Genomic DNA, 21,259 nt, shown 5'->3' with positions numbered 1-21,259 from the left:
AGTGCACGCGGGAAGGAGCAGGAGTAAATACAGCAGAGTTTCTGCGCCAGTTCGCTCTGGACAGTGGCATGTGAATGCCTTTTCCCCTTGCTTCTGCTCTTTAACACTTTATAATCAAGTATTGCTTTAAACTTTTTTGGTAGGGGGGAAAATTAAAATATATATGTGTGTGTGTGTGTGTAAAAGAAACAGAAAGATAATTTGAGAGATATATACCAGTATTATAAAAGCTGCTAACTGGACATCAGTTGTTTTTTTTTTTTTTTTAACTTAAACATACACTGGGACCATCTTTTCATGTTATTAAAAATCCTCCTAAATAAATAAATAATCAAAATGTAGGCTGGGCATCGCAAGAGGTAGATTTCTCTCTGTTACCAGACTTTTTGAGGCCTCCCAAACTGAAACAGTTAGAAAATTGTTTTAGAATAAAATATTTTACATAATCAAACCCACCACCCAGATTTTAAAATATTAACGTTTTGCCACAGTTGTTTCAGGCCATTTTTTTCCTGGTTTTCTTTTCTTGATTATGAAATAAGAAGTCACAGTCCCCTAATCCCATTCCACTCCTTCTCTCCTGAAGTTATTTTGTTCCTGACCACGTTATGCTTTTACTACCCACAGGTGTTTGTTCCAGTATTCTTACTTCTGTGTTATAATGTGTTATATTAAGCATCTGTTTCAGTAACTTGCTTTCCATTCACTAAACATTCTTTTCAAGATAGCATCACTTTTTAAAATACTAAGTATACATTTTCAAATGCTGTATATGTCAAGGAATATCTGGTAGGGTAAATGTGGTGAAAGTGGCCAAATCGAACAAAGAACAGCAGGGTGCTGTAGAACCAGAAATCAAAGTAAGTATCTGTTTAGTGTCTGTTCTGTTGGGTTACTTTGGGAGGTGTACAAAATCATAAACCTGTTCTCTGCCCTCAACAAATTTTATTTTAATTGAGGGAAAACAGTAAAAATAAACACATAATAAGTTAAAAAAAATAGATAAAAATAAAAATCCTCCTAGAACATCTTTTGTTAATGGATGTGTGGTATTCCATTATCCGATGGTACCATAAAGGAACAAATGCCCTCTTGTTGGAAATGCAGGTTGTTTTAAACTGATTACTCATCTAAATAGAGTGGAAGCAAACATCCTTGTAGCTCGCAACTTTTGTACAATCAAGATTATGTCCTTATGTAAATTGCCTAGCATGAAATTGCTAAGTCAAAAGGTATGTAAAATATTTAAGATTTTTCATATTTGTGACCAAATTGCCCTTTAGCACAGAGATAATTTGTCTTCCTGCTTCTCTGAGGAATCTGCTTTCCCTCACCTTTGCCATCCCTGAGTATCAGCGTTTAAATAAAACCTTGCTAATATGTCCCATGTCGTTGTTTCCAGTGCTTTTGCAATGGAAAAGTCGATTTTGTTTAAAACAAAATTAACTTTACAATGTTTAGAAAATGTGAAATATTTTTCCCACCCACAGTGCCACCATTAACATAATTTTCCCCACTCTTCTGGGTTCCCACCTACTTTTATTCAGTGTATCCATTTGTACACTGATGTCATAGTATATACAGTATAGACTGTTAGGCTTTATTTTACTTTTTCCACTCACCTTTATTTTTTTATTTTATTTTATTTTTTTTAATTTTTTATTTTTGGGGGGGTACACCAGGTTCAATCAACTGTTTTTATACACATATCCCCGTATTCCCTCCCTTCCTTGACTCCCCCGCCTCGAGTCCCCCCCACCCTCCCTGCCCCAGTCCTCTAAGGCATCTTCCATCCTCGAGTTGGACTCCCTTTGTTATACAACAACTTCCCACTGACTATTTTACAGTTGGTAGTATATATATGTCTGTGCTACTCTCTCGCTTCGTCTCAGTTTCCCCTTCACCCCCCGCCCCCTCCCATACCTCGAGTTCTCCAGTCCATTCTCTGTATCTGCGTCCTTGTTCTTGTCACTGAGTTCATCAGTACCATTTTTAGATTCCATATATGTGAGTTCGCATACAATATTTGTCCTTCTCTTTCTGACTTACTTCACTATGTATGACAGATTGTAGTTCTATCCACCTCATGACATATAGCTCCATCTCATCCCTTTTTATAGCTGAGTAATATTCCATTGTATATATATGCCACATCTTCTGTATCCATTCATTTGTTGATGGGCATTTCGGTTGCTTCCATGTCCTGGCTATTGTAAATAGTGCTGCAATAAACATGATGGTACACGTTTCTTTTGGGATTATGGTTTTCTTTGGGTATATGCCCAGGAGGGGGATTACTGGATCATATGGTAGTTCTGTTTGTAGTTTTTTAAGGAACCTCCAAATAGTGGCTGTACCAACTTACAGTCCCACCAACAGTGCAGGAGAGTTCCCTTTTCTCCACACCCTCTCCAACATTTGTGGTTTCCAGATTTTGTGATGATGGCCATTCTGATCGGTGTGAGGTGATACCTCATTGTCCGCTCACCTTTATTTTCAAGAACATTGCCATGGGCTTCATGGCCTTTGCATCTACCACCCTCAGGGCTGATAGTCCACCAGAGTGGGCTGTTTTCCCATAACAGTGTCCTCGTACTTGGACCTTTGGGCTATTCATGGTTTCTCACGCTGTAGCTACTGCTGTTGTGTACATCTTTAGGCTTAGCGCTTCTCCATTAGGTTGAATAATTTCCTTAATTTCCGAATAATGGGAAGCCAGGGTCAAAGTGTGCAGCATCTTGAAGGCCTTTGCCTAGTAGGGCCGCTTTGCACCCCAGAATGCCTGCCCCCACTCACAGGGCTAAATGCCTGCCCCCACTCACAGGGCTAAATGCCTGCCCCCACTCACAGGCTATTTCGGGGTGAGACTGCTCCCTCTTGACTCCAGCTCAGATCATCCTCTTCTTCCTTAAAGCTTTGTGCACAGCCAAACTACTTTTATTCGCACACAGTTTCTTGAGACAGGGCATGGCAGGAAAGCATTGACCTTGGAGGCAAGTGGTTCTGGGTCCACATAGTAGGTGCTCAATAAATATTTGCTAATTGCATAATAGTTACTGAACGACTACCATGTTCCAGGAAGCTATGATGGTCTTTTATTACCATAGCCTCCCAGTTGTTGGAAGAATTATTATCCTTAGTTTATAGAGGAGGAAGCTGGGCTTAGGCCCTGGTTAGATGAAGTGCTTTGGCAAATTACTAAACATCTCTGAGTCTGTTTCCTCATATTTAGAATGCAGGTGCTAATACCCACCTTGCAGGGCTGCCGTGAGGATTAAGTGAGCTAAGTATGTGATGCATGGACACACGTTCTCTACATGGTGAGCGTATTTCAGGCGGCCACTTCTACTTGACCATCCTGGGGTGATACTGTCTTATAGTCATTAAATGTATTCCTAGGCGTAAGGTACTGCTTTTTATTTATTTGAGAAGAGTGTTTTATTCTGTTTTAAAATTTCTTTCTGCTCAGGGCATTATAATGTCAACGAATCCCTTGTGAAGCAGTCGCCGAAGATACTGATGTCTTGCTTTAAATCAAAAACTGGCCGTGGATTAAAACTGACGTCGACAGGCCCGGGACCCGGTTATTACAACCCAAATGTTCACACCAAAGTTCAAAAAAAGACTCTTATCCCGTGAGTCCTGATCATCCTGATCTTTCTTCTGAAAGGTGGTTCTGGGGAAGGACCTGAACATGGGGAGAAAAGGAAGGGGCATCACAGCTTGGCAGACACAGGCCGAATTGCTCTCCTGGGGCCCTTGCTGACATATAGCAGGTGTTCAACAAACACTTGTTGAATACGTAGTACTTATTGAGCAACTACTGTGTGCCAGGAATTTAACATCTTCTTCAGTGATCATAACTCTGTTGTAGGAATGATTGTTCTTACTTCACAGAGGAGGAAGCCAGGCCTCAGCGAGGCTGAGAGACTTGCCTAAGTCCACACAGCTAACTTGAGATGCCCCTGAACTTCAGGCACAGGACTGTTCGGATCTTCCAACATTCCCCATGATGCTGTGCTCTCCTGGTGCTGATATCATTCTATTTTTATAATATAAAATCTCCACTGGGGTGCTAGGATATACGAAATCAGTGAAGCTCTCATAGCTTCGCACTGATCGGTTAAAAGCCTAGACTTTAGAGTTGGTCAGACCTGCTAGATTTGAACCTCCACTCTGCTGTATTCGTGCCGTGTGACCATCAGCACTGTCCTAACCCCTCTGCACCTGCATGCCCTCAATTGTAAAGTGGGGATAATTTATCTGAAAGTTGCTTTCTGATTTTAAAAATATACCTGATGTAGTAGGTACAGATGGTGAGTTATTAACACAGACTTTAAAAGGCAGGGATTTATGTTAGTGTTTTTAATCTCCTGTACATTTAATGCTACTTTCACCTCAGAGGCTCGAAAATTCACAGGGCTTAATATTCCTTAAATGGGCCTAGAACTTCTATTTTATTTATTTATTTATTTATTTAAAATCTTTGGCTGCATCGGGTCTTCGTCGTGGCACGTAGGCTCTTCGCTGCGGTGCGTGGGCTTCTCTGTAGTTGTGGCGTGTGGCCTTTCTATTTGAGGCGTGTGGGCTTAGTTGCTCCGTGGCATGTGGGATCTTAGTTCCCTGACCAGGAATGAAACCCATGTCCCCTGCGTTGCAGGATGGATTCTTTACCACTGGACCACCAAGGAAGCCCCAAGGGTCTAGAACTTCTAGAACTAAGTGCCATTAAAGTCAGTCATCCTGTCACTTTCCAAGACCTCGCCCCCATATAAGTCTCCTCCAGGCAGGATTGGCTGTGGGAGGGCTGACCAACAGGGCTGGGACTAAGGGTGTAGCCACCTGGGACCCTCTAGAGAGGTTGGGCAGCTGGCTGGGCGCATAGCCACGTGGGGCGAGAAGGCTGGGTCCCCAGGGAGGCTGGCAACACTGGGTCTACTTGGACCATCAGCCCAGGGCAAGGGGTCAGGGGTCAAGGAGAGGAGCAAGACATGAGCCTGCCGAGTCCAACCCAGGACCTGGAGGAGGGATTCGGATCTCAGATGGAGGCCACCAGCTAAGTCCCTTCTGCCCCTCAGATCTGGGGTTCTGCAGGTTGACCCTCCATAGGCTTGGAACCTGGGCAGGAACGTCTCCAGGAACAGGCTCTCTCCAAACATCAGGGGCTTCCTGCCTCCGGGTTGGCTTGGGCACCACTGCACACAACCTTCCCCTATGCTGCCCCCAAATGGAGAGGGAGAGAGGAAGGGCTCTGGGGTGAGCAGACCTGAGTGATACTCACAGCTCTGTCTCCGGCAGAGACTTCTCCCCGAGCCTCCATGTTTCCACGTTATTAAGTGGAGATAAGAACCTTATCTCGTAGGAGTTCTGTGAAGATTAGATGAGAAAGTGCTTGAAAATAGCTCTCACTCTTCTTATTACAGCAGCTATTCTTCTATATCCTAGAGAGGGTATATGAGGACATGGGATGCAGCTGTTTTGTGGCATGGCGGCCCCAGCCCCCACCCTGACTCTGGAAGCTTCTTCAGGGAAACGATGAGAGGAGAGTGGGGAGCACTCGGTGTTTAACTGCTCTCCCCAGGGCAGTGTCATTTGGCCTTCGTTCGAGTTTGGACGAGTGGTTTGAAATAGTCTCATTTTACGGCATTTGCACGTGTCAGTCAGCAGGCCCTGGCGGTTCCTGGTTCTGAGCTAAAGGCTGGTGGGGGAGCTCAGGTGAACAGACACCATCCATGCCTTTAGCCAGGCTCACCTGGGAACAACTCCAGAGCAAGGCAGAGTCACATGCCTCGAAATGCTGGATCGTGTGGGCCCCAAGGTTGCGTGGCCACACACAGCCCCAAGGGCGCCATCTTCCCAGTGGGAGCAGTGCTGCATTGCTGGCATGTCTGGGGGTGTCTGGGGCACACTGATTCTCTGTGATGCTTTGTGAATGGTGGATCCTTGGTTAATAAACCTAGGAAGCACTGCATACAATCCCTCTGCCTCTGGGAGCATCACAGTGTATATGAGCTTATTAAAGGCTCTGAGAAGGCCCGCAGTAAAGGGACATGTCAAACCCAGTGTCTCTTAAACGTGGGTTCACCCTGGTAAGTGGACAGCTCCCCAGCCTGCCCGGCAGGCTCTGTGGTCTGGGGCTGCTCTCAGCCTCTCCCTGGGCCTTTGTTTTTCCATGTGTGAAAAGAGGGGAAGTCTTTCCATTTCTGCCACTCCGTGACCCCAGCTTTGCTCACCGTGTCACTTAGAGAGCATACAGGGACAACGAACATGGAGCCAGCCTGGACCCTCGGAGGAAGTTTAGTATATATAGATTTTTGAGTTGACATGGAAAGGATGAAGTTGAGAAATCTGTGATTTCATTTAAAAGCAAAGAGATCAAACTATTCCGCTGGTTATTCCAAAATCTCATCCATCTGTTTATCTGGGAAGATGGAGAAAGGGATGTAATTATAAAGAAAAGATACAGCTGAGTATGATAGTATTGAAGGAATATCCAAACCCCAGGCTCTCAGATTCAAGTTCTGTTTCCTTTCCTGTGACCCTGGAGGGAAGAGAGGGGCAAGAGCACCTGAGCACCGGTCCTGCGGTTTTCAGGCCCTGGAGAAGCTCTGCGTTGTTTCCTCCCCATCGATATGTTGAGACTTTGTCCACATCAAGCCTAACCAAACTCGGATCTCTGGGCTGCGTGGGGCCGTGGTGGAGAATCTGAGAATCGTCATGGTGTTTCTTTTGTGGAAGCACAGGCCGCCCAGGTGTCACACGTATATGACAGGATGCGGGGCCTGCCCTTCTTTCTCTTGTTTGGAAGTGCATGACTCCCCATTCTCGGGTGAGGTTCCAGTTTGCAGAAATGATATTTTTGGCTCCGTTTTCTTCTGAATGCAGGAAGAACCGGGGGAGATGTTAATTCTCCCTGGGGTTGCTGGTCTTGTATGACCAATCCCTGCTGGCCTCCTGAGCTGGGACCAGGCTGCAGAGTCCGTGGCACCGTGGGCATAAGCGCAGGCAGGGGGTCAGGCCACTGAAACTCCCACCTTCCCCTCTTACCAGCCCTGTGAGGCTGGGGGTAGGGGTGGAGGTCGCTTAACTCCCTGGGAATTCAAATTCATCCTCTGCGCACTGGGGCAAGCACCGTTTATAACAGACTTGCAAGGATAAAAGAAAGATAAGCCTCATAACTCACCAGCTCTGGCAAACGGTAAGGTTTTGATGTGCCTGACTTGTATTTTTATCAAAATGTGTGAGCGAGCCCTCTACACTCGCCCAGTGTTTCTTGAGTGGCCCTGCGGGGCAGATGCTGTGCTGGGGCTGCAGGAGTGTTGGCGTGGCCATTTCTGCTCCTCAGCTGCAGAACATGTCACGAAGTGTCTCTGTGCTCTAGCCACACTGCTGACTCAAAAGCTAGGAGGATTTACCAGCTTCCGGGGGTCTTGGAGGAGACGTATCAGCCAGGGTTTCACTTCTTTAGGTCTTCCCCATCCGCCACAGTGATGACTCAGTGGATCAGGGTGAGTCAGGGTAAGAGCTTTTGGAGATCAAAATAGTTCCTCCCAGGTGCTGCCTTCCAACTCACGCCAGCAAGGAGGTGAAACACCCACTGACATCTTTCTAACCCTTGATCTGCTTCCTGGAGTTTTTAAGCCACTGGTTTTGCTCAGACACGCTGTCCTGTCACAGCCAGAGCCGAAGAATCAAGCCCCGTTGGCCCCGCTCCAATTTGGGTAATTACGCTGGACCCACCTAAAGTTCCCCTGGGATTTTCAATTAGATATGGGATGCTTCTTCCCAAGCGACTGTAATCTGTCACCCGCTCCCCTGTTAAACAGATACTGCATTCCACCCCAGAGGCAATCGGCTGCCCTTTAATGACGAGAAAAAAATTGCCCCTTTATCCCTCCCAACCCTGGGAATCCCTGAGGCAGAGTGAATCTGTGCCTGGGAGTGTCCCGAGGGTCTCGGATGCCCTCCCCCGGGTGACCTGCTGAGTCCTCTGAGACATTCATTATTCTTGGGTGATTTGCAAACCGCTCACACTGGAAGCTGCAAACACAACTTAATCCAGTTGTGGCCAGCTCAGAGCCTTTGATAGATGTTTTCTTTCCATGGGGCAGGACCAGGTTGGTTTTTATAACTGGGCGATGAGGCTCATAAAAAGTCCCGGTCACAACGCGCTGCGGCTGCCCTGGGTTTGATCCAGTCTGACCTCGGTGATTTGCCCAGCCCCACGGTGACACGGAAGGACCGGCCCTGAATGATGATAAAACTGTCAGGTCGGGTTCAGATGCCTGGGCTCCCCTACTTGCTTCAACCCCTCTGCTTTTCTCTGCAGTTAGGCAAATGTTCTCAGGAGTAGGGACCAGGGCCTCACATATGGGTAAGACACCATCCCTTCCATTAAAGACCTAGGCAAGTGAAAAGCGTAGAGAAGCTAGTGTGTTCTGTGCAGAGAAGAGAAGAATGGCTACAATGTATTGAGGGGCCAGCTGCCCTGCGTTCAGAGCTTTCATAGACAGTTATCCAGTGTCTTCCCACTCTTCGGCGGGTCAGGATTGTTAGGTAGAGTTTACAGAAGACGCAGACTCACTCAAGTGGTGGAGCAGAGAGTGGAACCCAGGTCTATCAGACTCCAAAACCTGTGCTCCTCTATGCAGCCCAGGAAGGGAGGTGGGGAAGGGGGAGGACGGTGGCCAGGGGAGTTTCCCTGGAGAAGGGAAGAAGGGAAGAGTGAATCAGAGTTGGCGGGGAACGTAGATGCTCCTGGCAGAAGGAAGAACACGGCAAAGGCGTGGAGTCGCTAGGCAGGGCTGTGCTGGGTGTTTCTGGGAGGTGACCTGGGAGTCAGGCTGCACTGAGAAGCCATTGGTAGGAGTTATCCTTTAGCTCCTCATCAGGGTCTGTAAGGGGGGATGATTGGAAACAAGCGAACAACCCAGAGTATTCATGGGTGGAAGGAGGGTTGAAGGCAGTTCAGGGACTCAGCCTCTGGCTCCTTGCGCCCGCTCCCAGCCCCGTGGGGCACGGCTTGTTCCTCTTCCAGGCTTTTGCCCCTGCTGTTTCCTCGGCCGGAAATGCCCCCTGCTCTACCTTTTCTACCTGACCAATTCCTGCTTTCTTTCAGAGCAAATGTTACCTCTTCTAGGGTAGATTTCTGGATTCACCCTAGTTGGCTTAGTCTCTCTCACCGCTATTCTAACATTTCATGTTTAAAAAAAAAAAAAGATGCACGTAAAGCCCTTGCTAATCTTCTTGACAACCCTGGGTGACAGGTATTATTATCCACTGTTTTACAGATAGAGAAACTGAGGCTTGGGGAGGTTAAGAGAGTTTTCTAAGGACGCATAGCTAGTGGATGGGGAAGCAGAGATTCGAAATCAAGTCTGTCTGAGTGCAAAGCCTGTAAGTTGTCACCAGGCTTGATTGTCACCAGCCGTGGATTGTCAAGCCCTCGGGAGCATTCGGGGTCTGTGTTTTGGGGCAGAACCGTCTGGACCCCCCAGCGTGCACGGCCCTGAGCCGCACACGGGGCTGACCCTGTGCAAAGACCCAGGGAGCTGAGTTGGTGGGGCTGAGCATCTCCTGGGCATGTGGATGGAGGGGAGGGCAAGGGACCTCTCTCACTCACTGTCAGCAAGAATCTGCTGAGACGCTGACCCTGCCTGCCCAGCCCCCTTGCAGGCGGTCCCTGGTCCGGAGAGCAGACCCCTCACAGTTTCCTCAGAGATTCAGGGTGACCCAGACCCACGGGGTGACCTCCTGCGGCGGTTGGCTCCTTCCAGCTCTGACTTCCAGGAATCAAGCCTGTCTCTCAATGACGCCAGTCACACACTCATCAGATTTCTGAGGGTGCTCTGAAGGGGTGATGCAACCAGAACAAGGAGACGCCAGCTTTTACGTATACGGGGAGAGAGGTGGAACACACGCTGTGTATAACCGGTTCTTCCATGTGGACAGGAGGGAGAGGAAGGAAGCCACGTTTTTCTCCCCCTTTTCCTGTGGGCACCTTTATCCTAAATATACACATCCAAGCTGGCTGTTCCTCCATCGCAAGATGTGAGCCTCAAGCAGGTTTACGGTGGCTGCCGGCAGCCTGCGCTGGCAGTGGGAGGGTCCACCCTGCCTCAAGGTAACTCTGTTGAGGGGCCCCCTAACCTCCCTTTCCTGAGGCTGTTACCTGTCTGGGACCAGGCAGCGGAGAGTGTGCCGCAAGGGACTGTAATAACAACAGCCACTTTTACTGAGCACTTACTGTGGTAGGCGCTCTGCTAGGCACCGTACGTAGCTTTTCTCCAGTCATCAACCCACTTACGAGGAGGGAGTGTTACTGCTCCTTGTTGCAGGAGCGGAGAGGTCCAGGGACTTGGCGGACTGGTATTCAGCCTCAAAAACTCAAAAATTCTCCTCCCTCACAATGCCCTCCCCACCTTGCTAGGCACCAAGACTTGAGTTCCAGTGGCAGCATTACCACTAACCTGTTCTGTGACATCAGGAGACTTAACTTTCTCTCTCTGGGCACCAACTTCTTTAGCAAAATAAGGAGGTTGGATAAGACACCTCTAGGTCCCCTCTAGCTCTCCAGGTCTAAGAATGCCTCTGCTTCAGAAGGTGTTGGCCAAAGGGCAGTGAAGTTCGGTGGTCGGGCATCTCGGTGCCCTCCTCTGCTTGGATGGGTTGGCTGGGGTGAGTCTCCTGGGGCCACTCAAGGCTCTGAGAAATCTCTCTTCCCTTTTGGTGAGAGACCTTAGAAGAAGCTTCAGATGTGAGGTGGAAGTGGGCAGCCCTTCTGTTGCATGGCCAGGAGAGTAGGGAGATTCCCATACCAATCCCGGGATTCCTGGGCAACCCAGCGGACCTCTTTGAATCAAGGGCAGGTGGGAGGTCACAGAGGGAAGGGACCCCAGAGGTCGTCATGTCCAACCCCCTCATTTTACAGATGGGGAGACCGAGTCCCAGAGTGAATTAGTGACAGCAAGCGCTGGAGGATAGATTCTATCTCTCTTTCATTTGTTCTCTCAATAACAGGCTTAAAAGACTCCCTTTCCTGAAGGAGGTGGAGATAGACCTGAAAACAATTGCAGCCTAAGCAGTGACTGTTACTCAGAGGTCTCTTGAGTTCCAACCCAATATTTTTCCACTCCTACATCCTGCCTTGCCAGAAAGGTATTTAATAAGCTTCTGGGATGTCAGAGCTGGAATGGCCTCTAGAGATCTGCTAGTCTTGGGATGGCAGATCCTTGGAATTTGGGATGCCTCTTTCCATTTCCTGGCCATGGCAGACATCACAAGTGGCTCTTCCCATAGAACCCAAGTGAGGCCTCATTTCTTTACACAGAGCTCCAGCCAGGCACTACCAACAGATCAGAGTTGGCACGTGGCATCAATGCTGTCTGCCATTCCTGATTAGCTCAACAACATCCCATCATCCACAATGACAACGTGTACTGAGCTCTCACTGTGTGCGGGGCCCTGTCCTAATTACCGTGTTTCAGGTGTGTCATCTCCTTTAACCCTGACAACAAGGCTGCAGGGTAGGTACTGTTATGATTGCCCTTGTGCAGGCGAAGAGGCTGAGGTCCAGGGTCCCCAGATCACTCGCAGTGGAGCTGGAAGAAGAAACAGGTCTCCCGGTGCCGCATCCAGTTCTCTTGCAGCTGGCTCGGCGCTGGGAGGTCCTGGCTGTGTCGAAAAACTGCCATTTCCCCAATAGACCGATTTAGTGACATCTTCCCATTTTGTCTTTTCTGAAGGAGAAACCCCATCCTGAACTTCTCTGCCCAGCCTTTGCCTCTGCCACCGAAGCCGCCTCTTCCGGGCCCCGGGCAGTATGAGATCGTGGACTACTCAGGACCCCCCAAGCACTTCATCTCCAGTGCGTCCTTCGTGTCCAACACCAGCCGGTGGACAGCGGCGCCGTCCCAGCCAGGCCTGCCTGGTCCAGGTCAGAGGACTGCTTTCAGTGATTGTAAAAACCAAATCTGGAATTGTTTGTCATTCCTGGGCCATCAAATACCACTGATTTATAGGCTGTTTGCCAAACAGTTTACAGGGGTTAGAGTGGCTCTAGAAGACTTTTCAGCTTACATTTTCAGAGTATGAAGGGTGTGTGTGGGGAGCAGCCGGGGGTGGGGGTGGGGGTTGTTTGTTTTTTATGGTTTTTTTTTTTTTTTTTTTTTAAAGGTGAAAGGGCTTTTAGAGATGATTCAGGCCAGGGATTTACATGAGGATGATGAATGTTCAAGAGGCACAAAGATGGGCTCCAGAGGGTCTGTGACCCTGAAATTCTCTGCAGATTTGGAGCACACAGACGTTGTTTTCTGGGGAAAAGAGCCATAGCTTTTGTCTAAGAAGTTCATGTTCTTAAAAATGTTTAAATCGCGGGTCTCGTCTGGCGGGGTCACTTCCCAGGTGGGGAAGGCCCAGAGAGCGAGGTGTCACAGCCCTGCGGAGGGTGAGTGGGAGGGCGGAGGCCCAGACTCTGTTCCCTCGACGCCTTGTCTGTCATGAAATAAACCAGGGCTCCGCGCTTGAAAGAGCCCTATAGTCCCCCCGGGATCTGCCTGAGAGCTGACAGCTCGAGGGGCTCATTGCAGCGGGCGGTCTCTGCACGCCGCTGCCTCCTTGGAGCCACACAGCTACTTAACGCCCCCGACGCTGGCCAGAGCCGACCACACTGGGGAGTGACAGGTGTGCTGGTGGGCAGGTGGCGTGGGAGGGGGGACGGCAGAGCTGAGGTGGCTGCCAGGCCTGTGAAAGCCAGTCTTTCAAGGAGCATCACTGATGCTCCCACCCTGGGGAGGCAAAGATGACTGGGGCTCCGTGCCGGCCCCCAGAGGCGTCGCCTTCCCTCCACACACACCGGCGAGCGAAATGTATGGCAGATGGGACAGGGAGAACATCATTCTCACGGCTTCATCCTCGGAAACATAGTGAAATCACGCCAATAAGATGGCAGAGGTCTGACCTTGGGGCCATCTGATCCGTCCAGGCAGAGCTCAGCTCGGTCCAGCACCTGTACGAATGCCCCGTAGAGTGGGGCCGCCAGGACCCTGGGAACCAGCTGGATCCTTGTCTGACCCTGTTTTTCTGAGCGTGCTCTCCATGCAGGCACCTGGAGTGCGGGTGCAGGCCAGTTCCTGCTCCTGTGATCACCTCGGCCAGGTGGGCTTCCCCGAGGCCCCGGAGTAAGCACATGCAGACATCTGCCTTCTTGGCTTGCAGTGGCCACAGATCTACCTGCACCCATCAGCAGCTTCCTGAGGGTGTACCGGAGGCCGTGCGTGGCCCTCGTGAACCAAATCAGCACCAACGTGAGAGTTTGCAGTCACCCCAGGTTGTGGTTCCCAAGTCCTGTGTGGTCCTGGCTAGCAGTTGTCATGGCTTTCAGCTTTCTGGAAATTTCTGAACTAAATCAAAGCAAAACCCCATTAAGCTGACACCTTGCGTCTTTAAGAGTATTGCTCTACTCGTTTCTTTTCAAATTTCATACAAAACTCTTTTGTAAATTTTTCTCTGTTAAAAAGGTTAGTGAGTTGAAGAAGGCGGGGAGCCAGAGTTCGAGTCCCACCTGGGCCAGTTCAGAGCCGGACGACCTCGGGCCAGTCCCTTCCTCCTGGTCCCCCCACATTGTCAGGTGCAGAGACAGGGACAGGGGTCCCACTGGCCTCGCCCGCTCCGACAACTCCGAGTGCCAGGACCTTGAGTGCTGACTTTTCTCTCTCAACACTGTCTCCCTCTCCCCTCACAGCCACGTACAGGCCGGAATTCCCTGGAAAGCAGTCCTTTCTCTACAATGAGGACAAGAAATGGATCCCAGTGTTGTAGTCACCGCGCCCAAGCCCGGGGAGGCCCCGGCCACCAGCTGTGCCCCCAGGTACCCCGGACGGTCATTCAGAGAGCGCCCATCTCGCGTGTGACGGCTGACCACTTGGGACGGCCCTGCCGCCTGGCCTGGTGCGGCAGCTGGGCTGCCCCGCTTGTCCTTGTCTTGTGAGCTGCCCCCTGCAGCGCGACCCCCGCCCCGCTGCCTCCCGCGGATTCCTGAGTAGAAGTGAGGCGTGCACGGAGCCCACCTTTGTTGCTTGGCCATGTGCCCATCCAGGCCAGCTCGACCCGCTGCCCCTCAGCCTTCAGGGCTCGTGGAGCTCGGGCTGCAGGAGGAGGCGGCTGAGGGCAGATGCCCCGCCCGGGAGCCTGATGCTGAGTGAGGGCTCTGGGGCCACAGGCTGGGCAGCACGGGCCCGGCACGCTCCCATCCTCTGGCCTTGACCTCCAGGCTCCTCTCCGGGTTCCAGGAGCTGGGAGGGCCCAGAGGCACTGTGGCAGGGATCTGAAGGGGTTGCCTGGCCCTTGCCCTCCGCTCAGCCTTCGCGTCTCACCCCAGGAAGGGCAGGGCAGCGTCACCGTGGTCACGTGAGCTCATTACCCACCTCCAGGAGAGGTCGCCAAGTCCGTTTGTTGGCCGTGTGCTCAAGGGGCAGATGCGGGCAGGACCCTCAGAGCCCGGGGCACAGCGGCTCTGAGGGGTGCACGCAGGTTCTCACTTTTCCCCGACCTTTCCCCTGCCCTGGCCTGGTCTCAAGTATCCCTCCCACCTCCTGCTCAAGTTCAATATGATGTTTCATGGGTCCTTTCTGGCCTGCCAAGTCAGTCCCCTCGGCAAGAGGAAGAGAGTCTTAAAGAAACCAGAAGGAGCTAGAGTTAACCACACATCCCCTCCTTCTCCAACTGCCCGTGAGTCTTTGGCTTTTGTACGTGGAAGCCTCTTGCGATGCCTCCCTCCCCTCCCCGCGTCCCCCACTTGCCCTCAGCTCTCTCCCTTGACTCTCCTCTGCGACTGTTAGTCCAGAGCTGGCGGCTGACTGCCTCTCCCTTCAGGGAGGGGCGCGTGAGGAAGAGGGAGGGAGAAGTCTGGAATAATGTGTCCAATTAAACTGAGTTCTCATTTCTCACAAAAACTGGCCTTGTCGTGAACCTTAGATGCCCGCGAGTGCCCCACTGCTTTGGGATGACCGAGAGGTGGCCTGGAGCACGGTGCCAAGAGCATCCAAGGCCTGGACCTAAAGGCAGACACCTTGTGCTGAGTCCACTCAGGTCCTTAGCTTCTCCTAGAGGTCAAGAGTTGGATCAGAATTTGGAGGCTTAAGGTCAAGCACTTTCAGGGCCTGGTGGGCAAGGCAGGGAGCAAAACAGGTGAGGCGAGAAGGGGCCTGGGAGCCGAGGCGGCTGCCCATCTAAAGGCCAGCGACCTATTGCCAGATCTGCAGATTTTTCAACAGAACCTGGGAAATTTTAAAATGTGAAATGTCTTGATTGGAGATGTTGACAACCATATTTCAATTAAAAATTTTTTGTTCAGGCTGAAGAAAACTCTTCTGCCAGCCATTTGTTTTCTACTTGGGTACTAGAAATTCTGGAAGACCCCTTTAAGTCTGATACTTGAAGCAGCACCTTTCTTTGACCCCAGGCTCTTGACAATAGGGCCAGACCTGAAGGCCTTGGCTTTTAGGTCCCTCTGACCCTGGGGGACCTTAGCAGGCCACTGGGCTGAAGCAGCCAGCCCTGGGGTCACTGCAGGCAGGAGCTGGTGGGACTGCATAAAAAACAAGACAAGCCGCTCCTTCCTGGGGCAGCTGGGCTGAGCACTGGCAGGTGAGGACTGTCTCTATAGAAACCCCTCCAAGTGGGATCAGGAAAGTGGGGACCCTGGGAAGAAAACAGCAGGGCTGCTCTTGGCCAGTCAGAATCTCTGTTTCGTAGACGACATGGCTGGAGCTGAGGCCCTGAGCTCAGAGGGTCTGCCTGGGTTGTACCCAGCCTCTCTGAAGATGTCGTAGGCTGCTCACAGCTCCATCCAGCCCCGTGGTTCTCAAACCCCATCTGTACTGTAGGATCACTTTGGGAGCTGTCGTAGAGGCTGCTCAGGCCTGACTGTCAAAGTTCTGAGTTAACTGATCTGAGGTAGGGTCTGGGCAGTTCTTTATTAAAGTTCTTGGTGTGATTACAAAGTGTCTAGTTAGGGTTAGGATACACTGATAATTTAATAAAGTATTTTCCAAATTTTAATGTGCATGCAAGTCACTTGGAGATCTTATTAGAAGATTCTGTGGGTCTGGGTGGGGCCCTAGAGTCTACATACCTTTTTCTTTCTTTTCTAAATTGAGATATAGTTGAAATACAACATTGTATGAATTTTAGGTGTGTTTCTAACAAGTCCCCAGGTGAGCCCATGCTGCTGGTCCGTGGACCACACTTAGCATAGCAAAGGTCTAGTAAATACACTTAACTGTTGAACCCTTCATCTGGCCCTCCACGTAATGTTCACCCATCTGCCTTTATTCTTCCTTCCCTCCCTCCTCCCCTCCTTCTTTCTCCTCATTTATTCATTCCCCTGCATTCCTCATCCATCCCTTTCTCCCCTCACTCATTCACTGTCTACCATGCAAAGCTGCCTGCAGGCAGGGGATGGCATCTCCACCAGCCACCAGCTGCCTTTGTAAAGTGACCCCGGTTTGGAAAAGGCTTCTCTTCACTCCTTTCGCCTTTCCACCCTTTGGAGGAAAGACAATCCCGGGATGGCTGCTGTCAGGCTCAGGAGCTGCCCTTTGCTCCCTGACCCTTACTGAGGGCAGGGCGGAATTTCCTCAAGCCTTGCAGGGCTCTCTTTGTGGTCCAAACGGCCTTCCTTGGCAATGACAGCCTCGCCTGTTCATGTGGAGGGGAGAGAAATGGGCCCCGGTGGCTTGGCTGGAGGCTGCGGGGGGAGGCGGATGCGGAGCTGTGGGGCCCACTCCTGAGCTCCGCCGCGGGCTTTGTGCTGGTCCCCATAGTTCCCCGTGTGCATTAGTCCACTGGCAGGTTGCAAAGGCGGCAAGGCCTGTGTAACGACAGCCATATAGGGCAGTGGTTCTCAACCTTGAGTGCACGTTGTAATCACCTGCGGAGCTTTCAAAGTACTGAGGCCTGGGCCCCAACCCCAGAAATTTTGATTTAATTGCTGCAGGGTGCGGTCTGGGCAGCGGGGATAAAAGCTGCCTAGGTGATGCCAACATGCAATCAAGGTTGAGAAGACCGCCTTCCTGCTTCCAGCGGCTCTGGACGGAAACACACAGACACGGAACACCTCTGGCGGGCCTGGCAGCATGCTGATACTCTGCACACACGCTGCCCTTTCACCCTCATGCGGCACCCAGGGTGATGTCACGGCTGCAGCGAGTCCTGGAGTGGGCAGAGCAGCTCTGGGTGCTCTGTGGGATCCCTCCAGCAGTGCCAGGCGAGCCGTACTGGAGTCTGAGGCCAAAGGAAACATCAGTAATACTGATCCTAGCTTCAAAGTTTTGATATTTTACCATGGTTTTATTTTTTCTTCTGCCTTAATTTCAAAAAGCATTGCATTGGACTATGATTTAACTTGATCATTGAGCTCTTTGGCTCCTCTTAATTTTTGCACCTGAGGCCTCACTTGCCTGAGCTGAGTCCTGGCCCCAGGGGCTTGGGAATTAGGACCCTAGACTGGCTGTCAGAGCAGGAAGGTCTTTGGAGACATCCATGGTTTTCATACTTTTTTTTTTAAGTTCAGACAAAAGTTAATACGAGAACTCCTAGTATGTAAATGAAGAAAAGCAGAGCTGCTATGACTGAAGTCTGGGGAGGATGCCCAAGGGCTTCCTGCTGTCCCCTCCCCCACATCACGGGGGCCTTTGAGACCCACCAGTGAACCCTGGGACTCCAAAGATGATAGCTACGTGATGACCCAGGTAGACCATGCCCTTCATTTCACAGCCAAAGAAGCTGAGGACTAGAGGTGGGGGTGTGCTGGTAAGCCAGAAAAGGAAGGAAGAAAGCTCTGATTTGTTATTTGTTCTCTAGGGGAAATAAAGGCCTTGATTTGTAGCAATTCCTGTGGTGTAAACACTCCCTCCAACATACCGACATGCCGTCACTGACTGCAGAGTTGAGGAGAGATGGCTCGATCTTGTCCATGAGCAGGTAGGAGCCAGCACCAGGAAAAGTGAGTGGGTAGAGGGCACAGGGACAGAACTGGTAGGAGAGCTCGGTCCCACGGCTCCTGGCGGCTCTGCGCACTGCCCTAGCTGTGAGGTCCTCAGCCAAGGCATCCCAGATGACTTCTTCATCTCCAGGGTCAGTGATCCTGACGTCATAACCTTCAGCCTGTGGGACCACGCAGGACAGGCCACACAGGACAGGCTGGGCATCAGGACTCGGCTGCCTTCCGGGGTGGCACCTCTGCTTCACCGGGGCCCAGCACTTACCACCATCCAAGTCCAAGGCAAACCACTCACACGATAGAGAAAGAGAGAGGACTTGTTTACTTTCACCCTCTCCTTCTGGAAGACTTTCACAAGAGGAACTAGTGTAGCATTTGAAGTAAAACATAGAATTTTATTACTAAATACCATATGAGTATACAAAATGCATAACTGAATAACAGCTAAAAAAAAAATCCAAGAAATGTGAAATACACATTTTTTGAAATGATAAAAATGTATTCATGAAAAATATAAAATGTTGCATATATATACAATATATACTTATATATATATATATAACATAAATGAAAATTGTAAATAAGAAATGTATACAATAGTGAGCAGGCATGGTGGTTGTTTTACACCAACACCACTTTGTTCTAGTCGATTGGCTCTGATTTTTACCTAGTGTTGAGGAAGTAAGTCCGTGAGGAGAGTATATCCACTACAGTGTCTTTTAAAAGTCATTTGCACTGAAAATCAAGTATTTTCAAATTAATTAACTGACCAGAGGGTGAGAACTCATTGGTCTGAAGTTGATGAAAAAGTCAAGAATGGGTCCAAGAGTCAAGTCAGCTTGCGGAGACAGGGTCCACTTCCCCATCTGAAAGGCAGTCTGTGGGAGGTGGGCTATAGAAAAGGTCTTCCAAGGAGGAAACACTTTACTGTGCTTGTTAACCAACATGACACTGTCTCTGGCTGGGCAGACTCTGGCAGGAAGTTCAGAGAGGAGATTCAAGCACGAGATGGGGCGTTTGGATCTGGACACCTCCCAGGTCCCTTCCTGGCCTTGATGTCTGTGGGTCTTTGACTCGAGGGCCTCTTCCCTCAGGGAAGGCATTCAAGTAACAGCACTGAGGCATGGGGAGAGGTTGTGTGTGGCGTGGGGCCACTTCCCAGCTGGCTCCTTGCCTGGAGTCCATTTCAAGAGGTCTGAGGGTGTGGATGCTCAGGCCTCACAGCTCCTTAAGGATGATCTGAATCTTGCCATCAAGCTCCCCCATGTCCAGGAGGAAGGCGACGTGGTTGCTGTAATGCTGAATGATGTTGTTGTCCATGTTGACCAAGATTCTGGAAGAGAAGAGGAGACGTGCTTAGAATGTGACGGGCCCCCTGCTTACAGGGCCTCTGAGTAAAGGGTGACAGGAATGGTTACTGCCGATCAGGTGCCTCCAGCACTTCAGGCACCTCTTGGACTTTCTCTCTGACCCTCATAACAACCCGCAAGGTGGGCACACCCTGTCCCACTTTACAGGTGTCCACAGGGGAGGACACAATTCCCCAGTGGCCGAGCCCCACTCAAACGTAGGCCTGCTGGCAGCCACACCCTCCTACTGCACCAGATGGCCTCTTATCACACACATGAGTGAGGACACCTCTGAGAAACTAACATGTAGATGTGGGGAAGACGCAGCATGCCTTAGTCACCAGGCCAGACTGAGCACTTGGATGCGGAGTGTGAGTTCAAGTGCAGGAGGTGCTGTGGGTAGACCAGTGAGGTTTGGGTTCAACAGGAGGCTGTGATGTGTCACTCAGATGTGCCTGCCTGATCCACAGGCAGGTGCCACACAAGACCCCTTCAGTGCCACCCCAGGAAGCTGAAACCTCAGGGATGGCTTCATGGACTTAAGGGGCTTGGCGCTCTCTCCCCCAACATTCTTCAGGCAAGGACCTGGACCAACCTGAGAGGGACAGAGCCTACGTGGCTGTGACCCTCTGCAGGGGGTCAAAGCCATAGTATAGCCACGGGCACCCCTCTAGGAGCTGCCTCCCCAGTGTGGACCCACCAGACTGTGACCTGACCTGAGTATAGCAGCTTCTCCTTTGTGATGGGGGGGGGGGGTGTTTTCTTCCATCCACCCCTCCATCCACTTCAGCATCTGCTCCTCAGCAGGTCTTTCCATGTGCAAGGCCTTGCTCCAAACAAAAACACACAGAGGACCTCATAGAGATCCTAGGTCCCGCCCTCCAGGAGTTTTAAATCTACTCGGGCCAGGGAGAATGAATCCTTATAACCGTGTTACCCCAGTTCATAGATGGGGAAGCTGAGCAAAGTCATTTGCCTGGGGTCACACGGTTAAAAGATAGCAGAACTGGAATCCAGGCTTTTGTCTCTTTCCACTGCATCACAACAACAAAACCCAAAACCCTATAAATATGTTAGGAAGTGACATATAAAAGGAAGGCAAAATCCCAGGCTGGAGGAGAGTTCAAGATCAGGGAAGATTATTAAAGTGGGGCAGGAGTGGGGGGTGAGAATCCCAGACTACTACTCCTGGCAGGTAGCCAGCCATCTGCTTTCCCGGGGACCCCAGGAGAGGTGGTGGCCTTGTCCCCCCAAATATCCCAGATCAGGAGGGGCGATGTAGGCAGCGGTGAGCTGAAGCCTGCGGCCTATGTCCAATTGTCTCTGCAGTAGCATCAAGCAGCTGCTGCTTTCTGGAAGGAGGTCTGTGTTCAGGCTCTGAGGCCTGGGTGCTGACTGCCAGCATCTAATTATAAGATCCTGCTTCCTTGGGTCCTGTGTGCAGTTCCTTCATTTCACAGAGGGATCTTTGTCTGGGGCCTGGGGGCTGGGAACAGACCAGAGGAGACCAAGGCTGGGGCGGAGGGGTGGGCGCTTTTTCAGTGCTGGGGCTTTTGTTAGTTTCATATAGTGGCATTTATTGAGTGCTTCTTGGTGCCAGGCACTCAGTGCCCTACGTGTGCCAACTTGAAGGCCGCCTGCCTCCTACTCTCAGGCAGGGCCTCCCAGAAGGCCCAGAGCTCACACCCACGCACAAGGGATCTCAGACAGGCCCACAGACCCCTTCCCCTCAGAGGTCAACGACAACCGGGCCCTAGAGGCAGGGCCTTGTCGGGAACTGCTGTCCCAAACTGTGGGCCTCCTGGCACTTGCCAGTTTCTGGCTGTCTTCTGTCCTAGTTCACATAGAGCCCCTGGCCAGCTGCCAGCAGAAACAATGTATTTGTTAATCTTTCAAGCACTCAGTGGTG

At 50.8% G+C, this 21,259-nt stretch overlaps 2 protein-coding genes across 6 annotated transcripts in view; one reads left to right on the top strand and one right to left on the bottom strand.

The window, feature by feature from the left end:
* Positions 1 to 16,008, top strand: part of STPG1 (sperm tail PG-rich repeat containing 1) — a 52,297-nt gene extending 36,289 nt beyond the window's left edge. For 2 of the 4 annotated variants that reach the window (XM_057700222.1, XM_057700231.1), the window contains 3 exons: positions 3,470 to 3,635; positions 11,745 to 11,935; positions 13,742 to 16,008. In XM_057700222.1, the coding sequence (XP_057556205.1) occupies positions 3,470 to 3,635; positions 11,745 to 11,935; positions 13,742 to 13,818 (434 nt within the window). In that variant the 3' untranslated portion in view covers positions 13,819 to 16,008. Of the gene's footprint in view, positions 1 to 3,469; positions 3,636 to 9,954; positions 10,124 to 11,744; positions 12,094 to 13,741 lie in introns of those variants that run through there. The other 2 variants (XM_057700216.1, XR_009048120.1) reach the window with 2 other exon arrangements.
* Positions 16,009 to 18,381: 2,373 nt separating this feature from the next.
* Positions 18,382 to 21,259, bottom strand: part of GRHL3 (grainyhead like transcription factor 3) — a 35,941-nt gene continuing 33,063 nt past the window's right edge. Inside the window, exon 16 of one of the 2 annotated variants that reach the window (XM_057700181.1) lies at positions 18,382 to 19,334. In XM_057700181.1, coding sequence (XP_057556164.1) covers positions 19,220 to 19,334 — 115 coding nt within the window. In that variant the 3' untranslated portion in view covers positions 18,382 to 19,219. The remainder of the gene's footprint in view (positions 19,335 to 21,259) is intronic. The other variant, XR_009048117.1, reaches the window with a different exon arrangement.

This window comes from Hippopotamus amphibius, chromosome 1 (genome assembly GCF_030028045.1).
Source record: "Hippopotamus amphibius kiboko isolate mHipAmp2 chromosome 1, mHipAmp2.hap2, whole genome shotgun sequence".
Classification (NCBI taxonomy): domain Eukaryota; kingdom Metazoa; phylum Chordata; class Mammalia; order Artiodactyla; family Hippopotamidae; genus Hippopotamus; species Hippopotamus amphibius.
This window is presented reverse-complemented; position numbering and strand designations above follow the sequence as displayed.